Genomic DNA, 21,236 nt, shown 5'->3' on the forward strand with positions numbered 1-21,236 from the left:
GTTCTTCCTAGATAGCTCCTCTGTCTCGGTGGCCATCTTCCAGAGATAGTTTCCCCTCTTGCTGGTTCCATACTCTCTCTTATAGGGGAAGGAGAATATCTCATTAGTAGTGTCAGCTGTGCTTAATTGCCTCTGGTTCACCTGTCTCCCATGCCTTGTTGGGCTACCATCCGTGAGCTCAGCCTGCCCTCTGGCGGACCTTCCACAACTAATACACTCGGTAGAGCTTTCCTCTCACTTCCCTCATATGTCCTTCATATGGTGTTCACACACCTTCACAGATCTAACAGGACTGGACAGGAGAAAATAACATGGAAACTCCACCTAGCCGATATGAAAACTATATGGAGTTATTGCTTGTACCTATCCAGTTGTCCCTGATCTTTAAATGGGAGTGAACAAAGATAAAGTGGAGGGAAAAACGTTCTACTTCCTGTGATGAAACTTCCTCTTACCTCCTGCATGTTCTACTCATGGTCTTCTCCACAGCTGTGCTAGTGGGCCGGGTGACACTGCGCCTGATGAAACCTGAGTGTGATCTGGACGAGGCCTGGGGACAGGAGGATCTAGAAACAGCCACTCAGCGTACTGTCGGGCTGCTGCACATGCACACTGTCCCACACAGAGAGGGCAAGGCTGGTGGTGAGCGCACACACACACAGAGAGGGCAAGACTGGTGAAGAAACACGGACACAATACAGACACACATCAACGACATCAACATCATTGAGATTATACCTGCTGGTGGCCTAATGCTCTCATCCTGTTGTTTCAGACATGGCTCCACTGTCTGCCCCAGCCTTCTCCTTCTGTTTCCCCCTGCTAAACATCGTGCTCAGGGACTCCTCAGGCAGCACTGAGGAGACCGAGAGCATGCAGGTCCGTGCCCTGCAGGTCATCAATGTGCACGCTCAACTTCGCGCCGAGGTCGACACCACAGACATACTCATCGATGAGGTAAGAGTTGATCAAGTTTATCGTCTCAGTGTGTTGTCACATCCCTTTGTCTGAGGCATACTCCTACCAACGTATAATACTCCTACCAACGTATAATACTCCTACCAACGTATAATACTCCTACCAACGTATAATACACCTACCAACGTATAATACTCCTACCAACGTATAATACTCCTACCAACGTATAATACTCCTACCAGCGTATAATACTCCCACCAACGTATAATACTCCTACCAATGTATAATACTCCCACCAACGTATAATACTCCTACCAACGTATAATACTCCTACCAATGTATAATACTTTTCTCTTCCTGCACTCTCCACTCTATTAATGGCTGGCCATCATGGACAAAGGGCTTATGTTTGTATGACTGTCTCTCTGTTTTGTCTCTCAGAATGGTCCTGAGCTGCTACCTCGTTTCAGTATGCTGCTTCTCCTGGCCAGAGTCATCTCCACTGCAGCACCCAGACTGCAGGTACACACTCCAACACCATGCTTCTACCACATTTACAGACAAATACTAACCAGTAGAGCTCTCACATACGTTTATACAGTGTGTCTGAGTGTAGATCTGTAATTGTGTGTGTTTCAGGTGCTGGCGTCCCAGTGTCTGACAGCAGTGTGTGCCAGTGGAGGAGGAGAGAAGGGCTGTGCTCTGGCTGAACAGAATGAGATAGATGTCCTGCTGGAGGCTTTGCTCTCCCCCTGCTTCTCTGTCAGAGATGCTGCCCTCAGGGTGAGGAAATAGTGTGTGTGTACTGGGTGTGGGTCTTTGAATGTGTGTTAATGTCTCACCTCTCTTTCTGTCCAGGGCCTGTTGGAGATGGAGATGGCTCTGCCTACAGAAAGTACAGATGCCAATGGTCTGCGTGTTCTCCGCAGACTGTGGGTGTCCAGATTTGATGTGGAGGAGGAGGGCAGGACCCTGGCTGAGAAGTGAGTATCTAACGTTGTCTCCTCTGTGTAATACTTAGCTAGTTGAATATACACTGCTCAAAAAAATAAAGGGAACACTTAAACAACACAATGTACCTCCAAGTCAATCACACTTCTGTGAAATCAAACTGTCCACTTAGGAAGCAACACTGATTGACAATAAATTTCACATGCTGTTGTGCAAATGGAATAGACAAAAGGTGGAAATTATAGGCAATTAGCAAGACACCCCCAATAAAGGAGTGATTCTGCAGGTGGTGACCACAGACCACTTCTCAGTTCCTATGCTTCCTGGCTGATGTTTTGGTCACTTTTGAATGCTGGCGGTGCTCTCACTCTAGTGGTAGCATAAGACGGAGTCTACAACCCACACAAGTGGCTCAGGTAGTGCAGCTCATCCAGGATGGCACATCAATGCGAGCTGTGGCAAGAAGGTTTGCTGTGTCTGTTAGCGTCGTGTCCAGAGCATGGAGGCGCTACCAGGAGACAGGCCAGTACATCGGGAGACGTGGAGGAGGCCGTAGGAGGGCAACAACCCACCAGCAGGACCGATACCTCCGCCTTTGTGCAAGGAGGAGCACTGCCAGAGCCCTGCAAAATGACCTCCAGCAGGCCACAAATGTGCATGTGTCTGCTCAAACGGTCAGAAACAGACTCCATGAGGGTGGTATGAGGGCCCGACGTCCACAGGTGGGGGTTGTGCTTACAGCCCAACACCGTGCAGGACGTTTGGCATTTGCCAGAGAACACCAAGATTGGCAAATTCGCCACTGTCGCCCTGTGCTCTTCACAGATGAAAGCAGGTTCACACTGAGCACGTGACAGATGTGACAGAGTCTGGAGATGCCGTGGAGAACATTCTGCTGCCTGCAACATCCTCCAGCATGACCGGTTTGGCGGTTGGTCAGTCATGGTGTGGGGTGGCATTTCTTTGTGGGGCCGCACAGCCCTCCATGTGCTCGCCAGAGGTAGCCTGACTGCCATTAGGTACCGAGATGAGATCCTCAGAGCCCTTGTGAGACCATATGCTGACACATGCACATTTGTGGCCTGCTGGAGGTCATTTTGCAGGGCTCTGGCAGTGCTCCTCCTTGCACAAAGGCGGAGGTATCGGTCCTGCTGCTGGGTTGCTCCTCCACGTCTCCTGATGTACTGGCCTGTCTCCTGGTAGCGCCTCCATGCTCTGGACACTACGCTGACACACACAGCAAACCTCCTTGCCACAGCTCGCATTGATGTGCCATCCTGGATGAGCTGCACTACCTGAGCCACTTGTGTGGGTTGTAGACTCCGTCTCATGCTACCACTAGAGTGAGAGCACCGCCAGCATTCAAAAGTGACCAAAACATCAGCCAGGAAGCATAGGAACTGAGAAGTGGTCTGTGGTCACCACCTGCAGAATCACTCCTTTATTGGGGGTGTCTTGCTAATTGCCTATAATTTCCACCTTTTGTCTATTTCATTTGCACAACAGCATGTGAAATTTATTGTCAATCAGTGTTGCTTCCTAAGTGGACAGTTTGATTTCACAGAAGTGTGATTGACTTGGAGTTACATTGTGTTGTTTAAGTGTTCCCTTTATTTTTTTGAGCAGTGTAGCTCCCGTCTTCAAATGACTTTGCTTTCGAGAAGTAGCGCGTCTCCCATCATGTAGCGTAGCTGCTGTAACTGCCCATACCTCTCTGCTCCCCTTCTCTCCCCCAGGCTGTGGCAGGCTCTGTGTCTGGAGCTGGTCCCTGAGCTGTGCTCTCTGCTCATCGGAGATGTGACCCACCATGAGGAGGCTGTGCGTACTGCCGGGGCCGAGGCTCTGTCCAGTGCCATCAGCGAGTACCGCGACCAGTCCCCCGCTGTCCTGGGCCAGCTCAATGAGCTCTACCACCAGAAACTCTACGTGAGTCTCCATCACCCATGGCCATCCTATCACAGCTCAGGAATAGCCAGTAGTCGGGTATCAGGAGTGGTGTGTTGTTGTAAGATACACTATAAAAGTATGTGGACACCCTTTCAAATTTGTGGATTCTGCTATTTCAGCTACACCCATTGTTGACGGGTATAAAGTTGAGCACAGAGCCATGCAATCTCCATAGACAAACATTGGCAGTAGAATGGCCTTAATGAAGAGCTGTGACTTTCAACATGGCACCGTCATAGGATGCCACCTTCTCAGCAAGTCAGTTCTAAAAATGTCTGCCCTGCTAGAGTTTCCCCGGTCAACTGTAAGTGCTGTTATGGTGAAGTGGAAACGGCTCAGCCGCGAAGTGGTAGGCCACACATGCTCATAGAACAGTACTGCTGGAAGCAAATTCAAAACAATAACTGTTCGTCGGGAGCTTCATGAAATGGATTTCCAGCCACGCACACAAGCCTAAGTTCATCATACGCAATGCCAAGCGTCGGCTATAGTGGTGTAAAGCTCGCCGCCATTGGACTCTGGAGCAATGGAAAACGTTTTCTGGAGTGATGAATCACGCATCAACATCTGGCAGTCCGACGGACGAATCTGGGTTTGGCGGATGACAGGAGAACGCTACCTGCCCCAATGCATAGTGCCAACTAAAGTTTGGTGGAGGAGGAATAAGGGTCTGGGACTGTTTGTCATGGTTTGGGCTCCTTAGTTCCAGTGAAGGGAAATCTTAACGCTACAGCATACAATGACATTTTAGATGATTCTGTACTTCCAACTTTGTGGCAAAAATTTGGGGAAGGCCCTTTCCTGTTTCAATATGACAATGCCCCTGTGCACAAAGTGAGGTACATACAGAAATGGTTTTTCGAGATCGGTGTGGAAGAACTTGACTGGCCTGCACAGAGCCCTGACCTCAACCCCATCGAACACCTTTGGGTTGAATTGGAACGCTGAATGTTCCAACATCTAGTGGAAAGGCTTCTCATAAGAGTGGAGGCTTTTATAGCAGCAAAGGGGGGATTTTGGAATGAGATGTTCGATGAGTAGGTGTCCACATACTTTTGGTCATGTAGTGTAGAACCATGGTTAATGTGAAACTGTTGTCTTGTTACAGAGACCTCCTCCTGTCCTGGATGCTTTAGGACGAGTCATCTCTGAACAACCACCCGACCAGTGGGAAGCCAGGTAAGCGAACGCTCTGCCACTCAACAATGTCGATACAACTCTTATTCCAGTCTATAGCACTGGGTGATGATGATGATAGCTTTCCAGATTCTAATTTGCTGTGTTTAAGTGGGACCACCTTGTGCATGGTGTCTAAGGGTATGTTGGTGTCTGCAGGTGTGGCATCGCTCTGGCTCTGAACAAGCTGTGTCAGTATCTGGAAGAGCCCCAGGTCACTCCTCTCTTCCTGTTCTTTGTTCCTGACGCTCTGAATGACCGTCACCCTGAGGTGCGGCGCTGCATGCTGGACGCTGCCCTCTCCGCCCTCAACACACACGGAAAGGTACCAACACTCTTTATATACTCTAGACAACCACACCCAATGCAACTGCTCCTCTCTCAATGGACTCCTACCAACTCAATACAGTATATTCCTTTTCTTTCTGAGCAGTGTGTTGTGTTGTGTTCCAGGACAATGTGAGCTCCCTGCTCCCCGTGTTCGAGGAGTTTCTGAAGGATGCCCCCCAGGACGCCAGCTACGACTCAGTCCGCCAGAGTGTGGTCATCCTAATGGGCTCTCTGGCCAAACATCTGGAAAAGAGTGACCCCAAGGTCAAACCCATTGTGGCCAAGCTCATTACAGCACTCTCCACACCCTCACAGCAGGTACTAGAACAATCCCTCATATTATTTGCTATAGGTTTCATCTTGATTTCTAGAACCTATATGCATTGATCTTTACAATCAAATGCCTGCTTATTGTAATCGTTTCCTTGTTTGTCTCTTTCCTCCCTCAGGTCCAGGAGTCTGTGGCTAGCTGCCTGCCCCCTCTGGTCCCTGCCATCAGGGAGGATGCTGGGGGGATGGTGCGGAAGCTGCTGCAGCTGCTGCTGGAAAGTGACAAGTACGCTGAGAGGAAGGGCGCGGCCTACGGCCTGGCAGGCCTGGTTAAAGGCCTGGGAATCCTGGCCCTCAAACAGCAGGACATCATGAGTACCCTGACCGATGCCATCCAGGACAAGAAGAACTTCAGACGCAGAGAGGGTCAGTGACTCCTCGCCAGTTGCTGGTCTCTATGGTTAAGTTTGTTCTCCCGCTATCTGTGCCTGAGATTTTTAACACTTCTCTCTCTCTGTCTTCTCCAGGTGCCCTGTTTGCCTTTGAGATGCTATGCAACATGTTGGGGAAGTTGTTTGAGCCCTATGTGGTCCACGTACTGCCCCACCTCCTGCTCTGCTTCGGGGATGGGAACCAGTACGTCCGAGAGGTACAGCTAACATTACCAGCTTCTCATTTCAATCCCACCTACATTCTCTCTCTCTCCTGTTTTCTCTCACACTTCTCATTCAACACTATTTTTCCACCTAATCATTCTCACATTCACTTACACGTTTTGTTGTGCATTACTCTCTACCTAACGTCCTTGCCCTTTCCCAGGCGGCAGATGACTGTGCTAAGGCGGTGATGAGGAACCTGAGTGCCCACGGGGTGAAGCTGGTACTGCCCTCCCTGCTGGTGGCTCTGGAGGAGGAGTCCTGGAGGACCAAAGCAGGTGAGGTTCCGCCCACTGCATCATGGGCCTTTTTTTAGAGAGCTGTGCCATGAACCATTAAGCAATCACCTGATGGTAACCACATCCTTGTCCTCCCTTCCTTGGCCCCTACTCTGCTCCCCATTCATCTCATCTTTCTCTCTTCTGAATCCTTTTACTCTCCTCTATCTACTCTCCTTTCCTCCTCCAGGTTCTGTGGAGCTCCTGGGTGCCATGGCATACTGTGCTCCTAAGCAGCTGTCCTCCTGCCTGCCCAGCATTGTGCCCAAGCTGACCGAGGTGCTGACTGACTCCCATGTCAAAGTGCAGAATGCCGGCCAGCAGGCCTTACGACAGATCGGCTCTGTCATCCGCAACCCTGAGATCCTGGGTAGGAGGGCTATGCTCAACTCTGAGATTTAGCTATAGAAATGTGGGGGAAAATCAGTTAAAGCAGAATGTACAGTTGTGTGGAAGATATTAAGTGAAAATACTTTAAAGTACAACTTTTTTGGGATATCTGTACTCTACTATGTATATTTTTGACAACTTTTACTTCTCTACATTCCTAAAGAAAATAATGTACTTTTTACTCCATATATTTTCCCCCACACCCAAAAGTACTCGTTACATTTTGAATGCTTAGCAGGACAGGAAAATTGTCAAATTCACACACTTATCAAGAGAACATCCCTACTGCCTCTGATCTGGCAGACTCAATAAACACAAACGCTTCATTTGTAAATTATGTGTGAGTGTTGGAGTGTGCCCATGGCTATCAGTACATTAAAAACAATAAAATGGTGCGGTCTGGTTGCTTAATATAAGGAATTTGAAATGATTTATACATTTTGATACTATATTGCAGCAATTACATTTACTTTTGACACTAACGTATATTTAAAACCAAATACTTTGACTTTTACTCAAGTAGTATTTTACTGGGTGACTCACTTGAGTAATTTTCTATTACAGTATCTTTACTTTTACTCAGGAATGACAATTTGGTACTTTTCCCACCAATGCATCTGTAGGGGTAATACAGATACCGATTGGTATTTTAGGGTAGTTACTAACAGTGTTTCTGTCCCCCTCTCAGCCATAACCCCCATCCTGCTGGATGCCCTCACTGACCCCTCCCGTAAGACCCAGAACTGCCTGCAGACGCTGCTGGACACCAAGTTTGTCCACTTCATCGACGCCCCCTCCCTGGCCCTCATCATGCCCATCGTCCAGAGGGCCTTCCAGGACCGCTCCACCGACACTCGCAAGATGGCTGCTCAGATCATCGGCAACATGTACTCCCTCACAGACCAGAAGGTACGTAGCAGCCCTGGGATATTGAGTTGCATTGTACTACAATTAATCTTCTCAAAATGCTCTACTGTTTATAATGTATGTGTCTCTAATGGTTGACACAATGTGTTTGTCTCTTTGTGTTGCAGGACCTGTCTCCATACCTGCCCAGTGTCATTCCTGGACTCAAAGCCTCTCTGCTGGACCCTGTGCCTGAGGTATGTACCTCTGCCTAACAGCTCAACAACAACCCTGTTAAGTGGTTTGGTTAACTGATGTTAACTCTCTCTCTCTGTCCTCCTCTCAGGTGCGTACAGTGTCAGCCAAGGCCCTGGGTGCCATGGTGAAGGGCATGGGTGAGTCTTGCTTTGATGACCTGATGCCCTGGCTCATGGAGACCCTGGCTTCTGAGCAGAGCTCTGTGGACCGCTCTGGAGCTGCCCAAGGTCTGGCTGAAGTGATGGCTGGGCTGGGCGTGGAGAAGCTGGACAAGCTGATGCCAGACGTGGTGCAGACGGCCAGCAAGGTGGACATCGCGTCCCACGTCCGCGATGGTTACATCATGATGTTTATCTACCTGCCCCTCACCTTCGGGGACAGGTTCACCCCCTATGTTGGCCCCATCATCCCCTGCATCCTCAAGGTAGGGAGCACTCAACAATCACTACCATCTCTCCATTCTCTCTCTCTGTTTGTGAACACCTCTCACCAGTCTCCCTCTCTCCTTGGTATTACAGGCTCTGGCAGATGAGAACGAGTATGTGAGAGACACTGCCCTGCGTGCCGGCCAGCGCATCATCAGCATGTACGCTGAGACGGCCATCGCCCTGCTGCTGCCTGAACTGGAACAGGGCCTGTTTGACGACCTCTGGAGGATTAGGTCAGGCATATATATATATATATATATATATATATATATATATATATATATATATATATTATATATCACACACACAAACTATACATTTTATGTCAGTATGTTTTACCTGGCAGTGATAGTAATGTAAGTGAGCCTCCATGTTGTCTCTGGTTCACAGGTTTAGCTCTGTGCAGCTACTGGGAGACCTACTGTTCCACATCTCTGGAGTCACAGGGAAGATGACCACAGAGACCGCCTCAGAGGACGACAACTTTGGCACAGCGCAGTCCAACAAGGTATTCTGACAAATATGCATGATTGTACTGTATAGATGGTTGATCATAAAGTGGTTTGTATGTGGTGTTGGTGCTGAGCCATCTTCCCCCTCTCCCCCAGGCAATCATCGGAGCCCTGGGTGGAGAGAGGCGTAACCGAGTCCTGTCTGGCCTCTACATGGGCCGTTCAGACACCCAGCTGGTGGTGCGACAGGCCTCCCTCCACGTGTGGAAGATCGTGGTGTCCAACACTCCCCGCACCCTCCGGGAGATCCTGCCCACCCTCTTCACCCTGCTGCTGGGCTTCCTGGCCTCCGACTGTCCTGACAAGAGAACGGTAACGCTACTGCTCATTAAGTCTACAGTCTATGGAGCTGTTTCCTTCTTGCTTTCTCACAGCTTTTGCACTTTATCACATCCCCTTTGTCTCTCTGTGGTCCTGTTCATTAATTGCACATTGTTAGACAATTCAGTGTCCTGAATTTGAGTGTATTTGCATTCTGTGTTCTCTCCTGCTTCTGATCCCTGGGTTACTGAATGTGGCTTCTCTCTGTGGTTGTAGATCGCTGCGAGGACACTTGGAGACCTGGTTCGTAAGCTGGGAGAGAAGATCCTGCCAGAGATCATTCCTATCCTGGAGGAGGGTCTGCGTTCAGACAAGAGTGATGAGAGGCAGGGTGTGTGCATCGGCCTCAGTGAGATCATGAAGTCCACCAGCAGGGATGCGGTCAGTACCTCAATACATACCTGGCCACTTTTTTCTTCATCTTTTAATTCATGCTTTATTTAACTTGGCATTTATTTAACCTTGAGATGAGTATCAATTGTTCAAGGAAAACTTTAAATGTCTTAGACATAGCTGGGGTATGTGATGTGATGCCATGGTAGAGCAGTAAGTTGATTGTGTGTTTTTCCAGGTGCTGATATTCTCTGAGTCCCTGGTCCCCACGGTGAGGAAGGCTCTGTGTGACCCCTTGGAGGAGGTTCGAGAGGCTGCAGCCAAAACCTTTGAGCAACTCCACGCCACCATCGGTCACCAGGCCCTGGATGACATCCTGCCTGCCCTGCTCAAACAGCTGGTGAGAGACACATACATCAACATTAACCCTCTTCACCTCTGAACAACCCTCTGTATCCACCATAGCCATTAAATCCAGTAGATAGTGATAGCGCTGACGTCAAACACGTATTCCTATGGAAAACTCCCGATGGCGCATGAATTATTTGAATTTGAAGCGTGCCTTATTGCTGAATGGGGCTTGAATGGCAACAAAAAATCACTAAGGATCATGGTGAAAGTGGCCGTAACTAGCAAAGTATCATGGTCGATGTAGTAGCTTTCATCCTGTTGGAGTCAGCCGGGAGACTCCTCGTAGCCTGCTGGCACGTGATTGGTCTGTGTCAGCACGTGGTCCTGTGTAACGACAAATGTTGTTGTCCAAATTGATCCCTATTTAATACAATTTCCTGATTTGTAGCTAACTTTAAAATAAATCACTGTGTGGATCGAACTTGATCATAATAAACACATTTTAGAGCTCTAAACAGCCGACAAAAAAAAAATGCCCGTTCTGGCGATCGTAATTTACATAGGCTTTCTAGGGCAGACCAGAGCTTTTGTCACTGCTACATTGCTACGCAGTAGCCGACCAGCAGAGCTTGTGACTTTACGCTCCAAACCGGACACTGTGGGCCTGGTATCCACACATTGTGTTCGGTAATACTCACTCTCATGTCCCTCCTTAAGAAATTCTGGAGAGGGCAGAGAGGATCCACCGTGGAACAGAATATAGAGTGAGGTTAATGTTTCTCTATGTGCAGGATGATGAGGAGACTGCGGAGTTTGCTCTGGACGGTCTGAAACAGGTGATGGCAGTAAAGAGTCGCTCTGTGCTGCCCTACCTGGTGCCCAAGGTGAGCTGTCCAAACATTATACACTCTACTAACAATGGTTCATCTCAATGATAATTTATTGGATTTATATAACACTTTTCCTGACGCTCAAAGTTATTTTAAGTCTTTTTTTATAGTATGAGTGTAGTTCTGTGTATGAATGTTATCCTCTCCTCTTCCGTGACAGCTAACTGCTCCTCCAGTGAACACGCGTGTGCTGGCCTTCCTATCTGCCGTGGCTGGAGACGCTCTGACACGCCACCTGGGGGTCATCCTGCCCGCCCTCTACTCCTCTCTGAAAGACAAGCTGGGAACAGAGGAGGGACAGCAGGTAACAACGGCATTCATGATTACAATATGGTTGTAAAGCAGTTCCAAGTGCACAGGCACTACTATTAGTCATGGGATAATATTACAGTGGTTCTTAGTGGGCTGTTGTGGTCACTAGATGATGGCTCTGTTCCCAGGCTCATATAACCCCTGTCCACACCCCACCCCTCCTCTAGGAGCTGGCCAGCTGCCAGGCAGTGATCCTGTCTGTGGAGGATGAGGTGGGTCAGCGTATCATCATCGAGGACCTGCTGGAGGCCACCAGATCACCTGACGCTGGTCTCAGACAGGCCGCCGCCACCATCCTGAACGGATACTTCTCCCGCACCCGCCTGGACTACAGCACCCACACCCGCAACCTGCTGTCAGGCCTCATCCGCCTGCTCAACGACTCCAACCCGGAGGTCCTGGTGCAGAGCTGGGATGCCATCAACTCCATCACCAAGGTTAGCAGTTGGCACCAAGAGCATTACAGGCACTGGGAATGAGTTTGTAAGGGTTTACTGACGTCGTACAGTATGTGGTATTCATGTGTGTTGGAGCTTTATGCAGCATTGATTTTATAGATAACCTAGTGACCTTTGGTTAACTGACATAGTATGCATCTATGTGAAGTAATGTTAAACTCTTTGTTTTTGTAGAAACTGGACGCTGGCAGCCAGCTGGCTCTGATTGATGACCTGCACAGAGACATCCGGTCAGTGGCAGCAGAGGTCAAGGGTCAGCATCTGCCTGGGTTCTGTCTGCCCAAGAAGGTAAGTCTCACCTCTAGACACATGGCACATTTCCACTGAGGATTTAGCCCAGTGGTTTACCCAGAAGGCTCAGACTTTTCTGTTTCCATCTACACGGGCCGGCACGCATGTCTCACTGGGCCATGGCTCTGGCGGACCTACTTTAACTTGGAGCCAAGCCCCCTGGGTACTTTTCAGCTGGCATTTACATAACACTGGCTAACTGTGAACTTTAACACCTCACAAAGCAACATTCTTGAATGATACATTGGTTGTTGGAGTCTTTAGTATCACACTCCTAATGGAAACTCACTAAAGGAGTCCACATGCTTCCCAGCCGAAACTTGTTAGAGCCTTATTCTAAAATTGATTAAATTATTTATTTTCCTCATCAATCTACACACAATACCCCATAATGACAAAGTTTAAAGAAGGTTTTTAGAAATGTATGCACATGTATTTAAAAAAGAAACAGGGCCTCCCGGGTGGCGCAGTGGTCTAGGGCACTGCATTGCAGTGCTAGCTGCGCCACCAGAGTCTCTGGGTTCGCGCCCAGGCTCTGTCGCAGCCGGGCCGCGACCGGGAGGTCCGTGGAGCGACGCACAATTGGCCTAGCGTCGTCCAGGTTAGGGAGGGTTTGGCCGGTAGGGATATCCTTGTCTCATCGCGCTCCAGCGACTCCTGTGGCGGGCCGGGCGCAGTGCGCGCTAACCAAGGGGGCCGGGTGCACGGTGTTTCCTCCGACACATTGGTGCGGCTGGCTTCCGGGTTGGAGGCGCGCTGTGTTAAGAAGCAGTGCGGCTTGGTTGGGTTGTGCTTCGGAGGACGCATGGCTTTCGACCTTCGTCTCTCCCGACCACGTACGGGAGTTGTAGCGATGAGACAAGATAGTAATTACTAGCGATTGGATACCACGAAAATTGGGGAGAAAAGGGGATAAACATTTTTTTTCCAAAGAAACAAATACCCAATTTACCTAAGTGTTCAGACACTTAGCTATGAGACTCGAAATTGAGCTCAGGTGCATCCTGTTCCCATTGATCATCCTTTAGATGTTTCTACAACTTGATTGGAGTCCACCTGTGGTAAATTCAATTGATTGCATGTGATTTGGAAAGGCACACACCTGTCTATATAAGGACCCACAGTTGACAGTGCATGTCAGAGAAAAAAACAAGCCATGAGGTCTAAGGAATTGTCCGTAGAGCTCTGAGACAGGATTGTGTCGAGGCACCTTTCTGGGGAAGGGTACCAAAACATTTCTGCAGCATTGAAGGACCCCAAGAACACAGTGGCCATCATTCTTAAATGGGAGAAGTTTTGAACCACCAAGACTCTTCCTAGAGCTGTCCCCCCGGCCTAACTGAGCAATCGGGGGAGAATGGCCTTGGTCAGGGAGGTGACCAAGAACCCAATGGTCACTTTGACAGACCTCCCTTTAAATAAAAAAGTATTTCCTTTATTTAACCAGGTAGGCTAGTTTGAGAAGTTCTCATTTACAACTGCGACCTGGCCAAGATAAAGCACAGCAGTTTGACACATACAACAACACAGAGTTACACATGGAATAAACAAACATACAGTGGCAATAAATAGGCCATGGTGGTGAAGTAATTACAATATACCAATTAAACACTGGAGTGATTGATGTGCAGAAGATGAATGTGCAAGTAGAGATACTGGGGTGCAAAGCAGCAAGATAAATAAGTACAGTAAGTGGTGGATGAGGTAGTTGGACGGGCTATTTACAGATGGGCTATGTACAGGTGCAGTGATATTGGGGGTGACCAGTGAGATATACCTGCTGGAGCGCGTGCTACGGGTGGGTGCTGCTATGGTGACCAGTGAGCTATTTAATCAATTTTAGAATAAGGCTCCAATTTAACAACATTTGGAAAAAGTCGAGGGGTCTTGACTTTTGAATGCACTGTATGTTATGGCAACAATTTTAAGTTTTTGTGCTTCAGTGGGGGTGTTTTTGGCTGTTTTGGCGCACACTTATTTTTCCTAGAGGCAAGCCCAAGTCGATAGCCAAAGTCTACGCCCTTTCGTCGTGATTGGTCAACAGTAGGGATTCTTCAGTTAAGTCTTTGTTGTCATTCAAGGAGAGGAGACTCGTTTTCATGCACATTATTTCATTGAGAAATACTGCACCAAACATCTTAGTGAGATGTAATTCTGACTATTTTGAGGACGTTTACTGGATACTGCGTCTCAAAATGTACAAACCATACTATTTATTGATGCTTTTTTCTTGTTTTTCAAGCGAAGGTCTTTTTAAAGGAGTATGCAAGCGCACTGCTTCGGTTCACCTAGCCGACTTCCCTAGTTATCAGCTGAACTGAAGCAAGCTGACGCCTTAACACTAGAGCTTACATTAGCAACATGCATGCACCGCCCACCTGAGGATCTGTCTTTCAGCAATCTATTTCCTGTGTTTGAGGGGGGAAAGGTCCACTTGTCACTTAAATCTCGCTGGATTGATTGCTTTAATTTTCCTCCTACGACTCTTTCATACTCTTGTGCCTGTCGTTTTTTGTTTTTTTACCGTTAATGTTATGACAGCGAAAACGTTTATAATGACCTGTCAAACACACTCTGGTAATGGCTGAAATGGGCTCAATGGAATACATTGTCTTTTTGTTGAATCTATCAGAAAGCTTCGTCGGGGATTTAATGCATTGTCTCGACAATAATTTTCTTGATCTTAACACAAAATATATAAGAGGACTGATACAATAAGAAAATGTGTGTGTATATATGAGTGCATTTTAAGATTTGACAAAAATTGATGACCTGAGGTCCATTATTTGTCTGTGCCAGTAAAATGTTTTATGTGCTATAATTCAGTCAATATATGAGGGATTATACAATTCAAAACGTTTGGAATATCTTCATCCATTTTCCAACTGTCAAATTTATTATAATTGTTTTTAAAACCTTTTAACAATTTTGATGACCGTTGATATTAATATAAAACACAAAACACTGGTGACACACATCCTGGTGTGGGGGTAAGTCGAGATAGAAAAACACCAATACAGTCACATCTACAAGTTACTCCAACTCAGGCTGACTAATGTTAATATACCCTGTGTCCTCCCTCTTCCTCTTTCCCCCTCTTCTTCTTCTCCTCTCCCTCTTCCCCAGGGTGTGACCTGCATCCTGCCAGTCCTGAGGGAGGGAGTGTTGACAGGCAGTCCTGAGCAGAAAGAGGAGGCGGCTAAGGCACTGGGAAGAGTCATCAAGCTGACATCCCCCGATGCTCTCCGACCGTCTGTGGTCAACATTACTGGACCGCTCATCCGTATCCTGGGAGACCGCTTTGCCTGGAGCGTGAAGACCTCTCTACTAGAGACACTCACCCTGCTGCTGGCCAAGGTCAGTGTCTGCTGATGATTCAGTCTGATGTTAAAGGCTGTGTTCGGTAAGCACAAAATGGGAGGGGACATTTTTTGGGGGAAATGGGGTTAATAAATTAAATAATAAAAAATAGAAAATAAATCGCTCTTCCATTTCTAAACGTTTTCCCATTTTGTACCTACTAAACAAAATCCTGTAGTTTCCTCCCTGCTGGAACGATGGTTGGTGTCTGGCTATGGTGCTGACCCTGTTGCTCTGCCCCTGTCTCCAGGTAGGCATAGCCCTGAAGCCCTTCCTGCCCCAGCTCCAGACCACCTTCCTAAAGGCTCTGCAGGACTCCAGCCGGGCGGTTAGACTGAGGGCCGCTGAGGCCCTGGGTCAGCTGGTCTCTATCCACAGCAAGGTGGACCCTCTATTTACCGAGCAGCTCTCCGCCATCAACAACGCTGAGGACTCCGGAGTGAGGTATGCAAAATCATTAAATTATGGGAATGTTTCTGGAATTTAGCAATCCTCAGGGGTTCTTACTGAGAAACACAATATCAAGAGTAGTGATCAGTTCCATATAGGATTCCCCTCATTTAAGAAATTATTTTTGCTTGATTAGATTCAATCAATCAAAATTGTGATCCTAGTGTTCTGCTCCCATATTTCAGGGAGACCATGCTACAAGCCTTACGATTTGTCATCCAGGGAGCGGGGTCAAAGGTTGACCCAGCCATCAGGAAAAGCATTACCACGACATTGCTGAGCATGCTGGGACATGATGAGGTATGTACAAAAATGGTGGATAAATGAAGAGGGTTCACTCAGGCCGTTGTCAGTTCTGGTCTACTTAACGGGGTGGTTCTCCCATAGGCACCAATGCAATAGCAGCTGGGTCTTGTCTACTTACAGGCTGACTACATCACTCGCGGGCGTTGCAAAATACATTTTGAAATCTGTTATTCAATCATTGCGCACGCCAACGAATTGCCAAGGGATAAAATAGAAGTCAGTTCTATTTGTGACGCAGATCGCACAGCAAGTCCTGCCTCTCCAATCTCCTCATTGGTTTATAGAAGCAGGTACCCACGTGCCACCCCCGTCTCCTCATTGGTTATACCCACATGGGTGACTGAAAGACGAATGAGGTCAGTGGCGGTAATGCAGCTAATTTATGAAAGTTCCCAATCGCAATATAAAGTCAAGAGAAGAAAAAGCCTAGAAGGAGGAGAGATAACTAGAAATGATTCGGTTGACCGTTTTATGTGTGGATTAATTGTCGGAGTAGAGGACCTTGTAAAAGGTAAAATAACAACTTAATGTTTATATTCCAGGACAAATTAGCTAGCAACAGCCAGCTAGCTAAATAGGACAAATTAGCTAGCTAGCTAAATTGCCATAAATGTTTAATGCTTTTCGATCTGTTTCCAAATTAATGTAATTGGGTCAGAATTTGTTTTGATATTTTAACCTGCGTGTCATGATCGCGTTTGGTGTGGGGGGACAAAATAAATGTATGCACGATGGCTCACGCGCGCAGCCGATTTGGGTTCCGTGTTAGTGAGCTCAAAGTATTCAGACAGTGACAAATGTTTTGTTTTGGCATTGTATTCTAGCACGTTGGTTAATGTGTAGACTGTTGGCTTTAATTTTAGGGTATTTTCATCCATATCGGTTTTTGTACATAGTCCCCGCCCATTTAAGGTGATTAAAAGTATTGGGACAAATTACGTTGTGTATTATAGTCAACACTTTTTATTATTTGGTCCCATTTTCCTAACACGCAATGATTACATCAAGCTTGTGACTCTACAAACTTGTTTGCTGCATTTGCTGTTTTGGTTGTGTTTCAGATTATTTTGTGCCCAATAGAAATGAATGGTAAATAATGTATTGTGCCATTTTGGAGTCACTTTTATTGTAAATAAGAATCTAATATGTTTCTAAACACTTCTACGTTAATGCGGATACTGCCATTATTACGGATAGTCCTGACTGAATCATGAATAGAGAAAGTTATACGCACAAATATCATACCCTCAAAGACATGCAATAATGGGAGATTAGCATTTTTTGGGGCGGGTGGATGATATTTATGCCTTTAACTTTCTCACTCATCATTATTCACAATACATTCAGGACTATCCATCATCATGGTAACATCCGCACTAATGCAGAAGTGTTTCGAAAAATTATTTTTATTTATAATAAAAGTAACTCCAAAATGACACACTACATTATTTACCATTTCTATTGGGCACAAAATATGAAACACAACCAAAACAAACAGCAAATGCATCCAACAAGTTTGTAGAGTCACAAACTTGATGTAATAATTGCCTGCTAGGAATATGGCACCAAATACTAAACTTTTGACTACTTGAATAAACGTATAAGTGAATTTGTCCCAATACTTTTGGTCCCCTATAATGGGGGACTATGTACAAAAAGTGGTGTAATTTCTAAACGGTTCATCCGATATGGATGAAAATACCTTGAAGTTAAAGCTGGCAGTCTGCACATTAACTTAATAGTCAATGTATCATTTAAAATCCAAAGTGCTGGCATACAGAGCCAAAACAACAACAGTGTCACTGGCCCTATACTTTTGAAGCTTACTGTAGTTCCTTGACTTTCATTGAACCAAACAAAAGCAGCGAATGGGGTGTCTCACTTCCTCTTCCATGTCCGGTATGTCTTCGTGCAGATACACTGACTACAGCAGGTATGAATGCAACAGATTTTTTAAAGGCAGACTACTGATCGCCCCCTTGTCTCCGTTAGTGGTAATTGTTAGAATTGAGTGCAAAACAATATCAGTTTTATCGTGCTAGCTAAATATATATTTTACTTGCAATACTGAACCTCTCATAAGGACACATTCAGATCCAAGTTTCAGTGACAGAATCTTTTAGAATGTAATGTTACATTTGGGCTCTGATCAGACATGACTTCCGTCAGTCTAGGCAGGATGTGGCTTTATGAAAGTGGTTTTGGGCCTCCTTGTCAGCATGTGAGTACGAAAGCCTTAAAGCTGCAATATGTAACTTTTTGGGCGACCTGACCAAATTCACATCGAAATGTGTGTTATAGATCTGTCATTCTCATTGAAAGCAAGTCTAAGAAGCGGTAGATCTGTTCTATGTGCACTTTTTATTCTTCCCGTTCTCAAGTTTCATTTTTGCTTCTTTTACTTTCAGTTTTGTACAAACTGCTGAAAATACAATATTTTTGGTTATGGAATATATATTTCAGTGTTTTTGCTTGTTTTGTCACAAACTGAAATTAGGCGAACTATTAGAATTTTAGAAACCAGGTGCCAAGTAGACTCATGTCGGTCTAACTGTGTGTGTGTGTGTGTGTGTGTGTGTGTGTGTGTGTGTGTGTGTGTGTGTGTGTGTGTGTGTGTGTGTGTGTGTGTGTGTGTGTGTGTGTGTGTGTTGGTGTGTGTAGGATGCTACACGCATGTCCTCAGCAGGGTGTGTAGGAGAGCTGTGTGCCTTCCTGTCTGAAGAGGAGCTGAGAAGTGTGTTGCTTCATCATGTCCTGGGTAGGAATTTACTGTCACACCATAATCTCCCCCATACTACCCACTACCCAGGGTTTCAGGAGGGAATGTCTCTGTTGTAACCAAAAAGCTAGTCACTTGGCTAGCAATTTAGCAAACCAAATGCTGGAGCCCTGAGCTGGATATAATTTATTTGACTCGTCTAAGATTTCTTATAGTTGCACCCCCGCAGCCCCCCAAAAATAATATATATATATTTTTTAAACATTTTACTGTATTGAAAATTATACTGTTGGTATTTCAAAATACCCCCGGTATAAATGGTATATCGCCCAAGCCTAATTTATAGCATGTTACTCTACAGCCACTGCGTTTCAATTTAGGCGCTTATTAATGGTAAAATCTGCCATTTTGAACCCATATATGGGTACGAGTGTAAAGGGCTACCTCACTCTATCAAAATGGTAAAGTAGTAAGGAAAGACATTGTTTGTACTAAAACAGTGCCCTCTCTTCTCCTAGCTGACATATCAGGCGTGGACTGGATGGTGCGTCATGGTCGCAGTATGGCCCTGGCCATCGCAGTCAAGTCTGCTCCTGAGCAGCTGTGTGTGGAGGAGTACAGTTCAACTGTGATGGAGGCCATCCTTGCCAATGCCACTGCAGACAGGGTAGATCCCTTTAGTTTACTCATTCTGTTCAACCAGACCATGGAAGGATTTGCTTTCCAAGCACTCTCTTCCCCTGTCTTTACCCTCTCTGACTAAACACTGTGCCCTGTCTTGCCGTCTCCTGAAGATCCCCATAGCCACCAGTGGGATCAGAGCCATGGGCTACCTGATGAGACATCATCTCAGAACCGAGGGAGCAAGTGGCTTATCACAGCGCATTATCACACAGTTTGTCAAGGTGAGGCAGGGGGGTACTTTGTTTAATGTCACTTTTTTTCCCATTTACAAAAATAATGTTTTAGCAAATGAGCACTGAAAGTGGGTATATTGTTCAATATTTGGGGTGCATGTGATATGGACATTATCTGTAAGAAATAAGAACACTATGACAGTGCTCCTCTGAGGATTTGTCAGTAACCTCTCTCCTGTCATTTCCCCTGCAGTGTCTCCAGAACCAGTCCAGTGACATCAGGCTGGTGTCAGAGCGGGTGCTGTGGTGGGTGTTTAAGGACCATGCCACGCCCTCTCTGGAGCCCGCCCTCATCAAGCCTCTGGTGAAGAGCCTGCTGGACAACACCAAGGACAAGAACACCAGCGTCAGAGCCCAGAGCGAACACACCATTGTCAGCCTGCTCCGACTGCGCCAGGGAGAGCAGACCATGCAGGTCAGTGACACACACATACAAATAAACATCCACACAGTCTCAATACTCATTATAAAGAGGACAATACTTGGGCTGATGGATTTAAGCTGTGCATTGTGCATCTGGTGTACTTATCCAATAATATGCAAATCTCTCACTCTGTAATGTTATGTTTGTCTTTCAGAGCGTTAGTGCCATCCTTGACTCCGCAAGTAATGACCTGCTGTCTGACTGTCACCGCCGCTCCCTGAGGAAGATCTCCAGCCTTCCAGACTCTAACGAAGAGATTGACGACACCATCCTCACGTGATGGGCAGGACTGAACACAGCTTGACAAATCCATACTATTGCTCATGTACTCAGAAAAGACCTCCACAGCAATCAAGAAAAACTCTGCTGTTAAGTCTTACATCTATGAAGAGAACCCTCACACACACATACATCCCCATTAACTCCATGTTATCCATGGACCAAGGAAAAGTATGAATTTACTCACTTTCCTTCATAATCCCCTCCTTTGGACAATTATTACATTTTTTGATGTTTTAGTGGCTCTAAACATATATTTAGAACATTTGTTTCATCTCACTAAGTGCAGTTAAATTTCCTGAGTGAGCTCCCTGCATAAATTAAGTAATTTGTGCCAATTCCTTTGACATTTTAAATGTGTGTTCAATGTCCCTCTTATTTTATTGAATTTATTTCGAGCATCACTGATACTAGTATAACAAAGCAGCAATTACATTTCTCCCATTGCTTATCCTCTGGGTTTTATCCCTCTGCTTTGTGTGTGTGGGGAACGCAACCTGTTATCTTTATGATAAAGTTGATATTCTAAACAATTATACGGTTGTAAAAATAAATCAAATAAAGACCTTGATTTGATAATGGTTTTGACTGTCTGAATTAAATCAGACTTTTTGCCACCTTGTGAACGTCACTCATTATCTTTATCTAATTGCATTCACAAGTATACAACACAAGTTACACAAATTGGAAATGTAGCTAGTAAGTCATATGTCCTCTGTAAATTCAGAGAAGTATCCCTTAGTTAAATGAGTAAAAAACTGCTGCCTATGACTTGGATACACATGAGACTGGATGTGGTGCGTTTTAGCAATTGTGTTGCTCCGAATGCAGTCTGTCTAGGTCAAAGGTGTATAATTATTTACGA

At 46.2% G+C, this 21,236-nt stretch overlaps 1 protein-coding gene across 1 annotated transcript in view; it reads left to right on the forward strand.

The window, feature by feature from the left end:
- Nucleotides 1-20,950, forward strand: part of LOC129853378 (eIF-2-alpha kinase activator GCN1-like) — a 38,229-nt gene extending 17,279 nt beyond the window's left edge. Inside the window, exons 25-57 of the mRNA XM_055919350.1 lie at nt 490-642; nt 776-957; nt 1,360-1,440; nt 1,558-1,701; nt 1,777-1,901; nt 3,606-3,795; nt 4,925-4,995; nt 5,152-5,317; nt 5,446-5,640; nt 5,772-6,018; nt 6,120-6,241; nt 6,412-6,526; nt 6,717-6,896; nt 7,605-7,825; nt 7,951-8,019; nt 8,109-8,444; nt 8,539-8,681; nt 8,839-8,956; nt 9,057-9,272; nt 9,498-9,662; nt 9,853-10,014; nt 10,757-10,849; nt 11,016-11,159; nt 11,335-11,604; nt 11,800-11,913; nt 15,043-15,273; nt 15,527-15,720; nt 15,912-16,026; nt 18,694-18,790; nt 19,270-19,418; nt 19,546-19,656; nt 19,862-20,083; nt 20,247-20,950. Of these exons, the coding sequence (XP_055775325.1) occupies nt 490-642; nt 776-957; nt 1,360-1,440; nt 1,558-1,701; nt 1,777-1,901; nt 3,606-3,795; nt 4,925-4,995; nt 5,152-5,317; nt 5,446-5,640; nt 5,772-6,018; nt 6,120-6,241; nt 6,412-6,526; nt 6,717-6,896; nt 7,605-7,825; nt 7,951-8,019; nt 8,109-8,444; nt 8,539-8,681; nt 8,839-8,956; nt 9,057-9,272; nt 9,498-9,662; nt 9,853-10,014; nt 10,757-10,849; nt 11,016-11,159; nt 11,335-11,604; nt 11,800-11,913; nt 15,043-15,273; nt 15,527-15,720; nt 15,912-16,026; nt 18,694-18,790; nt 19,270-19,418; nt 19,546-19,656; nt 19,862-20,083; nt 20,247-20,372 (5,267 nt within the window). The 3' untranslated portion in view covers nt 20,373-20,950. The remainder of the gene's footprint in view (nt 1-489; nt 643-775; nt 958-1,359; nt 1,441-1,557; nt 1,702-1,776; nt 1,902-3,605; nt 3,796-4,924; nt 4,996-5,151; nt 5,318-5,445; nt 5,641-5,771; nt 6,019-6,119; nt 6,242-6,411; nt 6,527-6,716; nt 6,897-7,604; nt 7,826-7,950; nt 8,020-8,108; nt 8,445-8,538; nt 8,682-8,838; nt 8,957-9,056; nt 9,273-9,497; nt 9,663-9,852; nt 10,015-10,756; nt 10,850-11,015; nt 11,160-11,334; nt 11,605-11,799; nt 11,914-15,042; nt 15,274-15,526; nt 15,721-15,911; nt 16,027-18,693; nt 18,791-19,269; nt 19,419-19,545; nt 19,657-19,861; nt 20,084-20,246) is intronic.
- Nucleotides 20,951-21,236: the final 286 nt, after the last annotated feature.

The sequence above is a fragment of the Salvelinus fontinalis genome, chromosome 4, assembly GCF_029448725.1.
Source record: "Salvelinus fontinalis isolate EN_2023a chromosome 4, ASM2944872v1, whole genome shotgun sequence".
Classification (NCBI taxonomy): Eukaryota; Metazoa; Chordata; class Actinopteri; order Salmoniformes; family Salmonidae; genus Salvelinus; species Salvelinus fontinalis.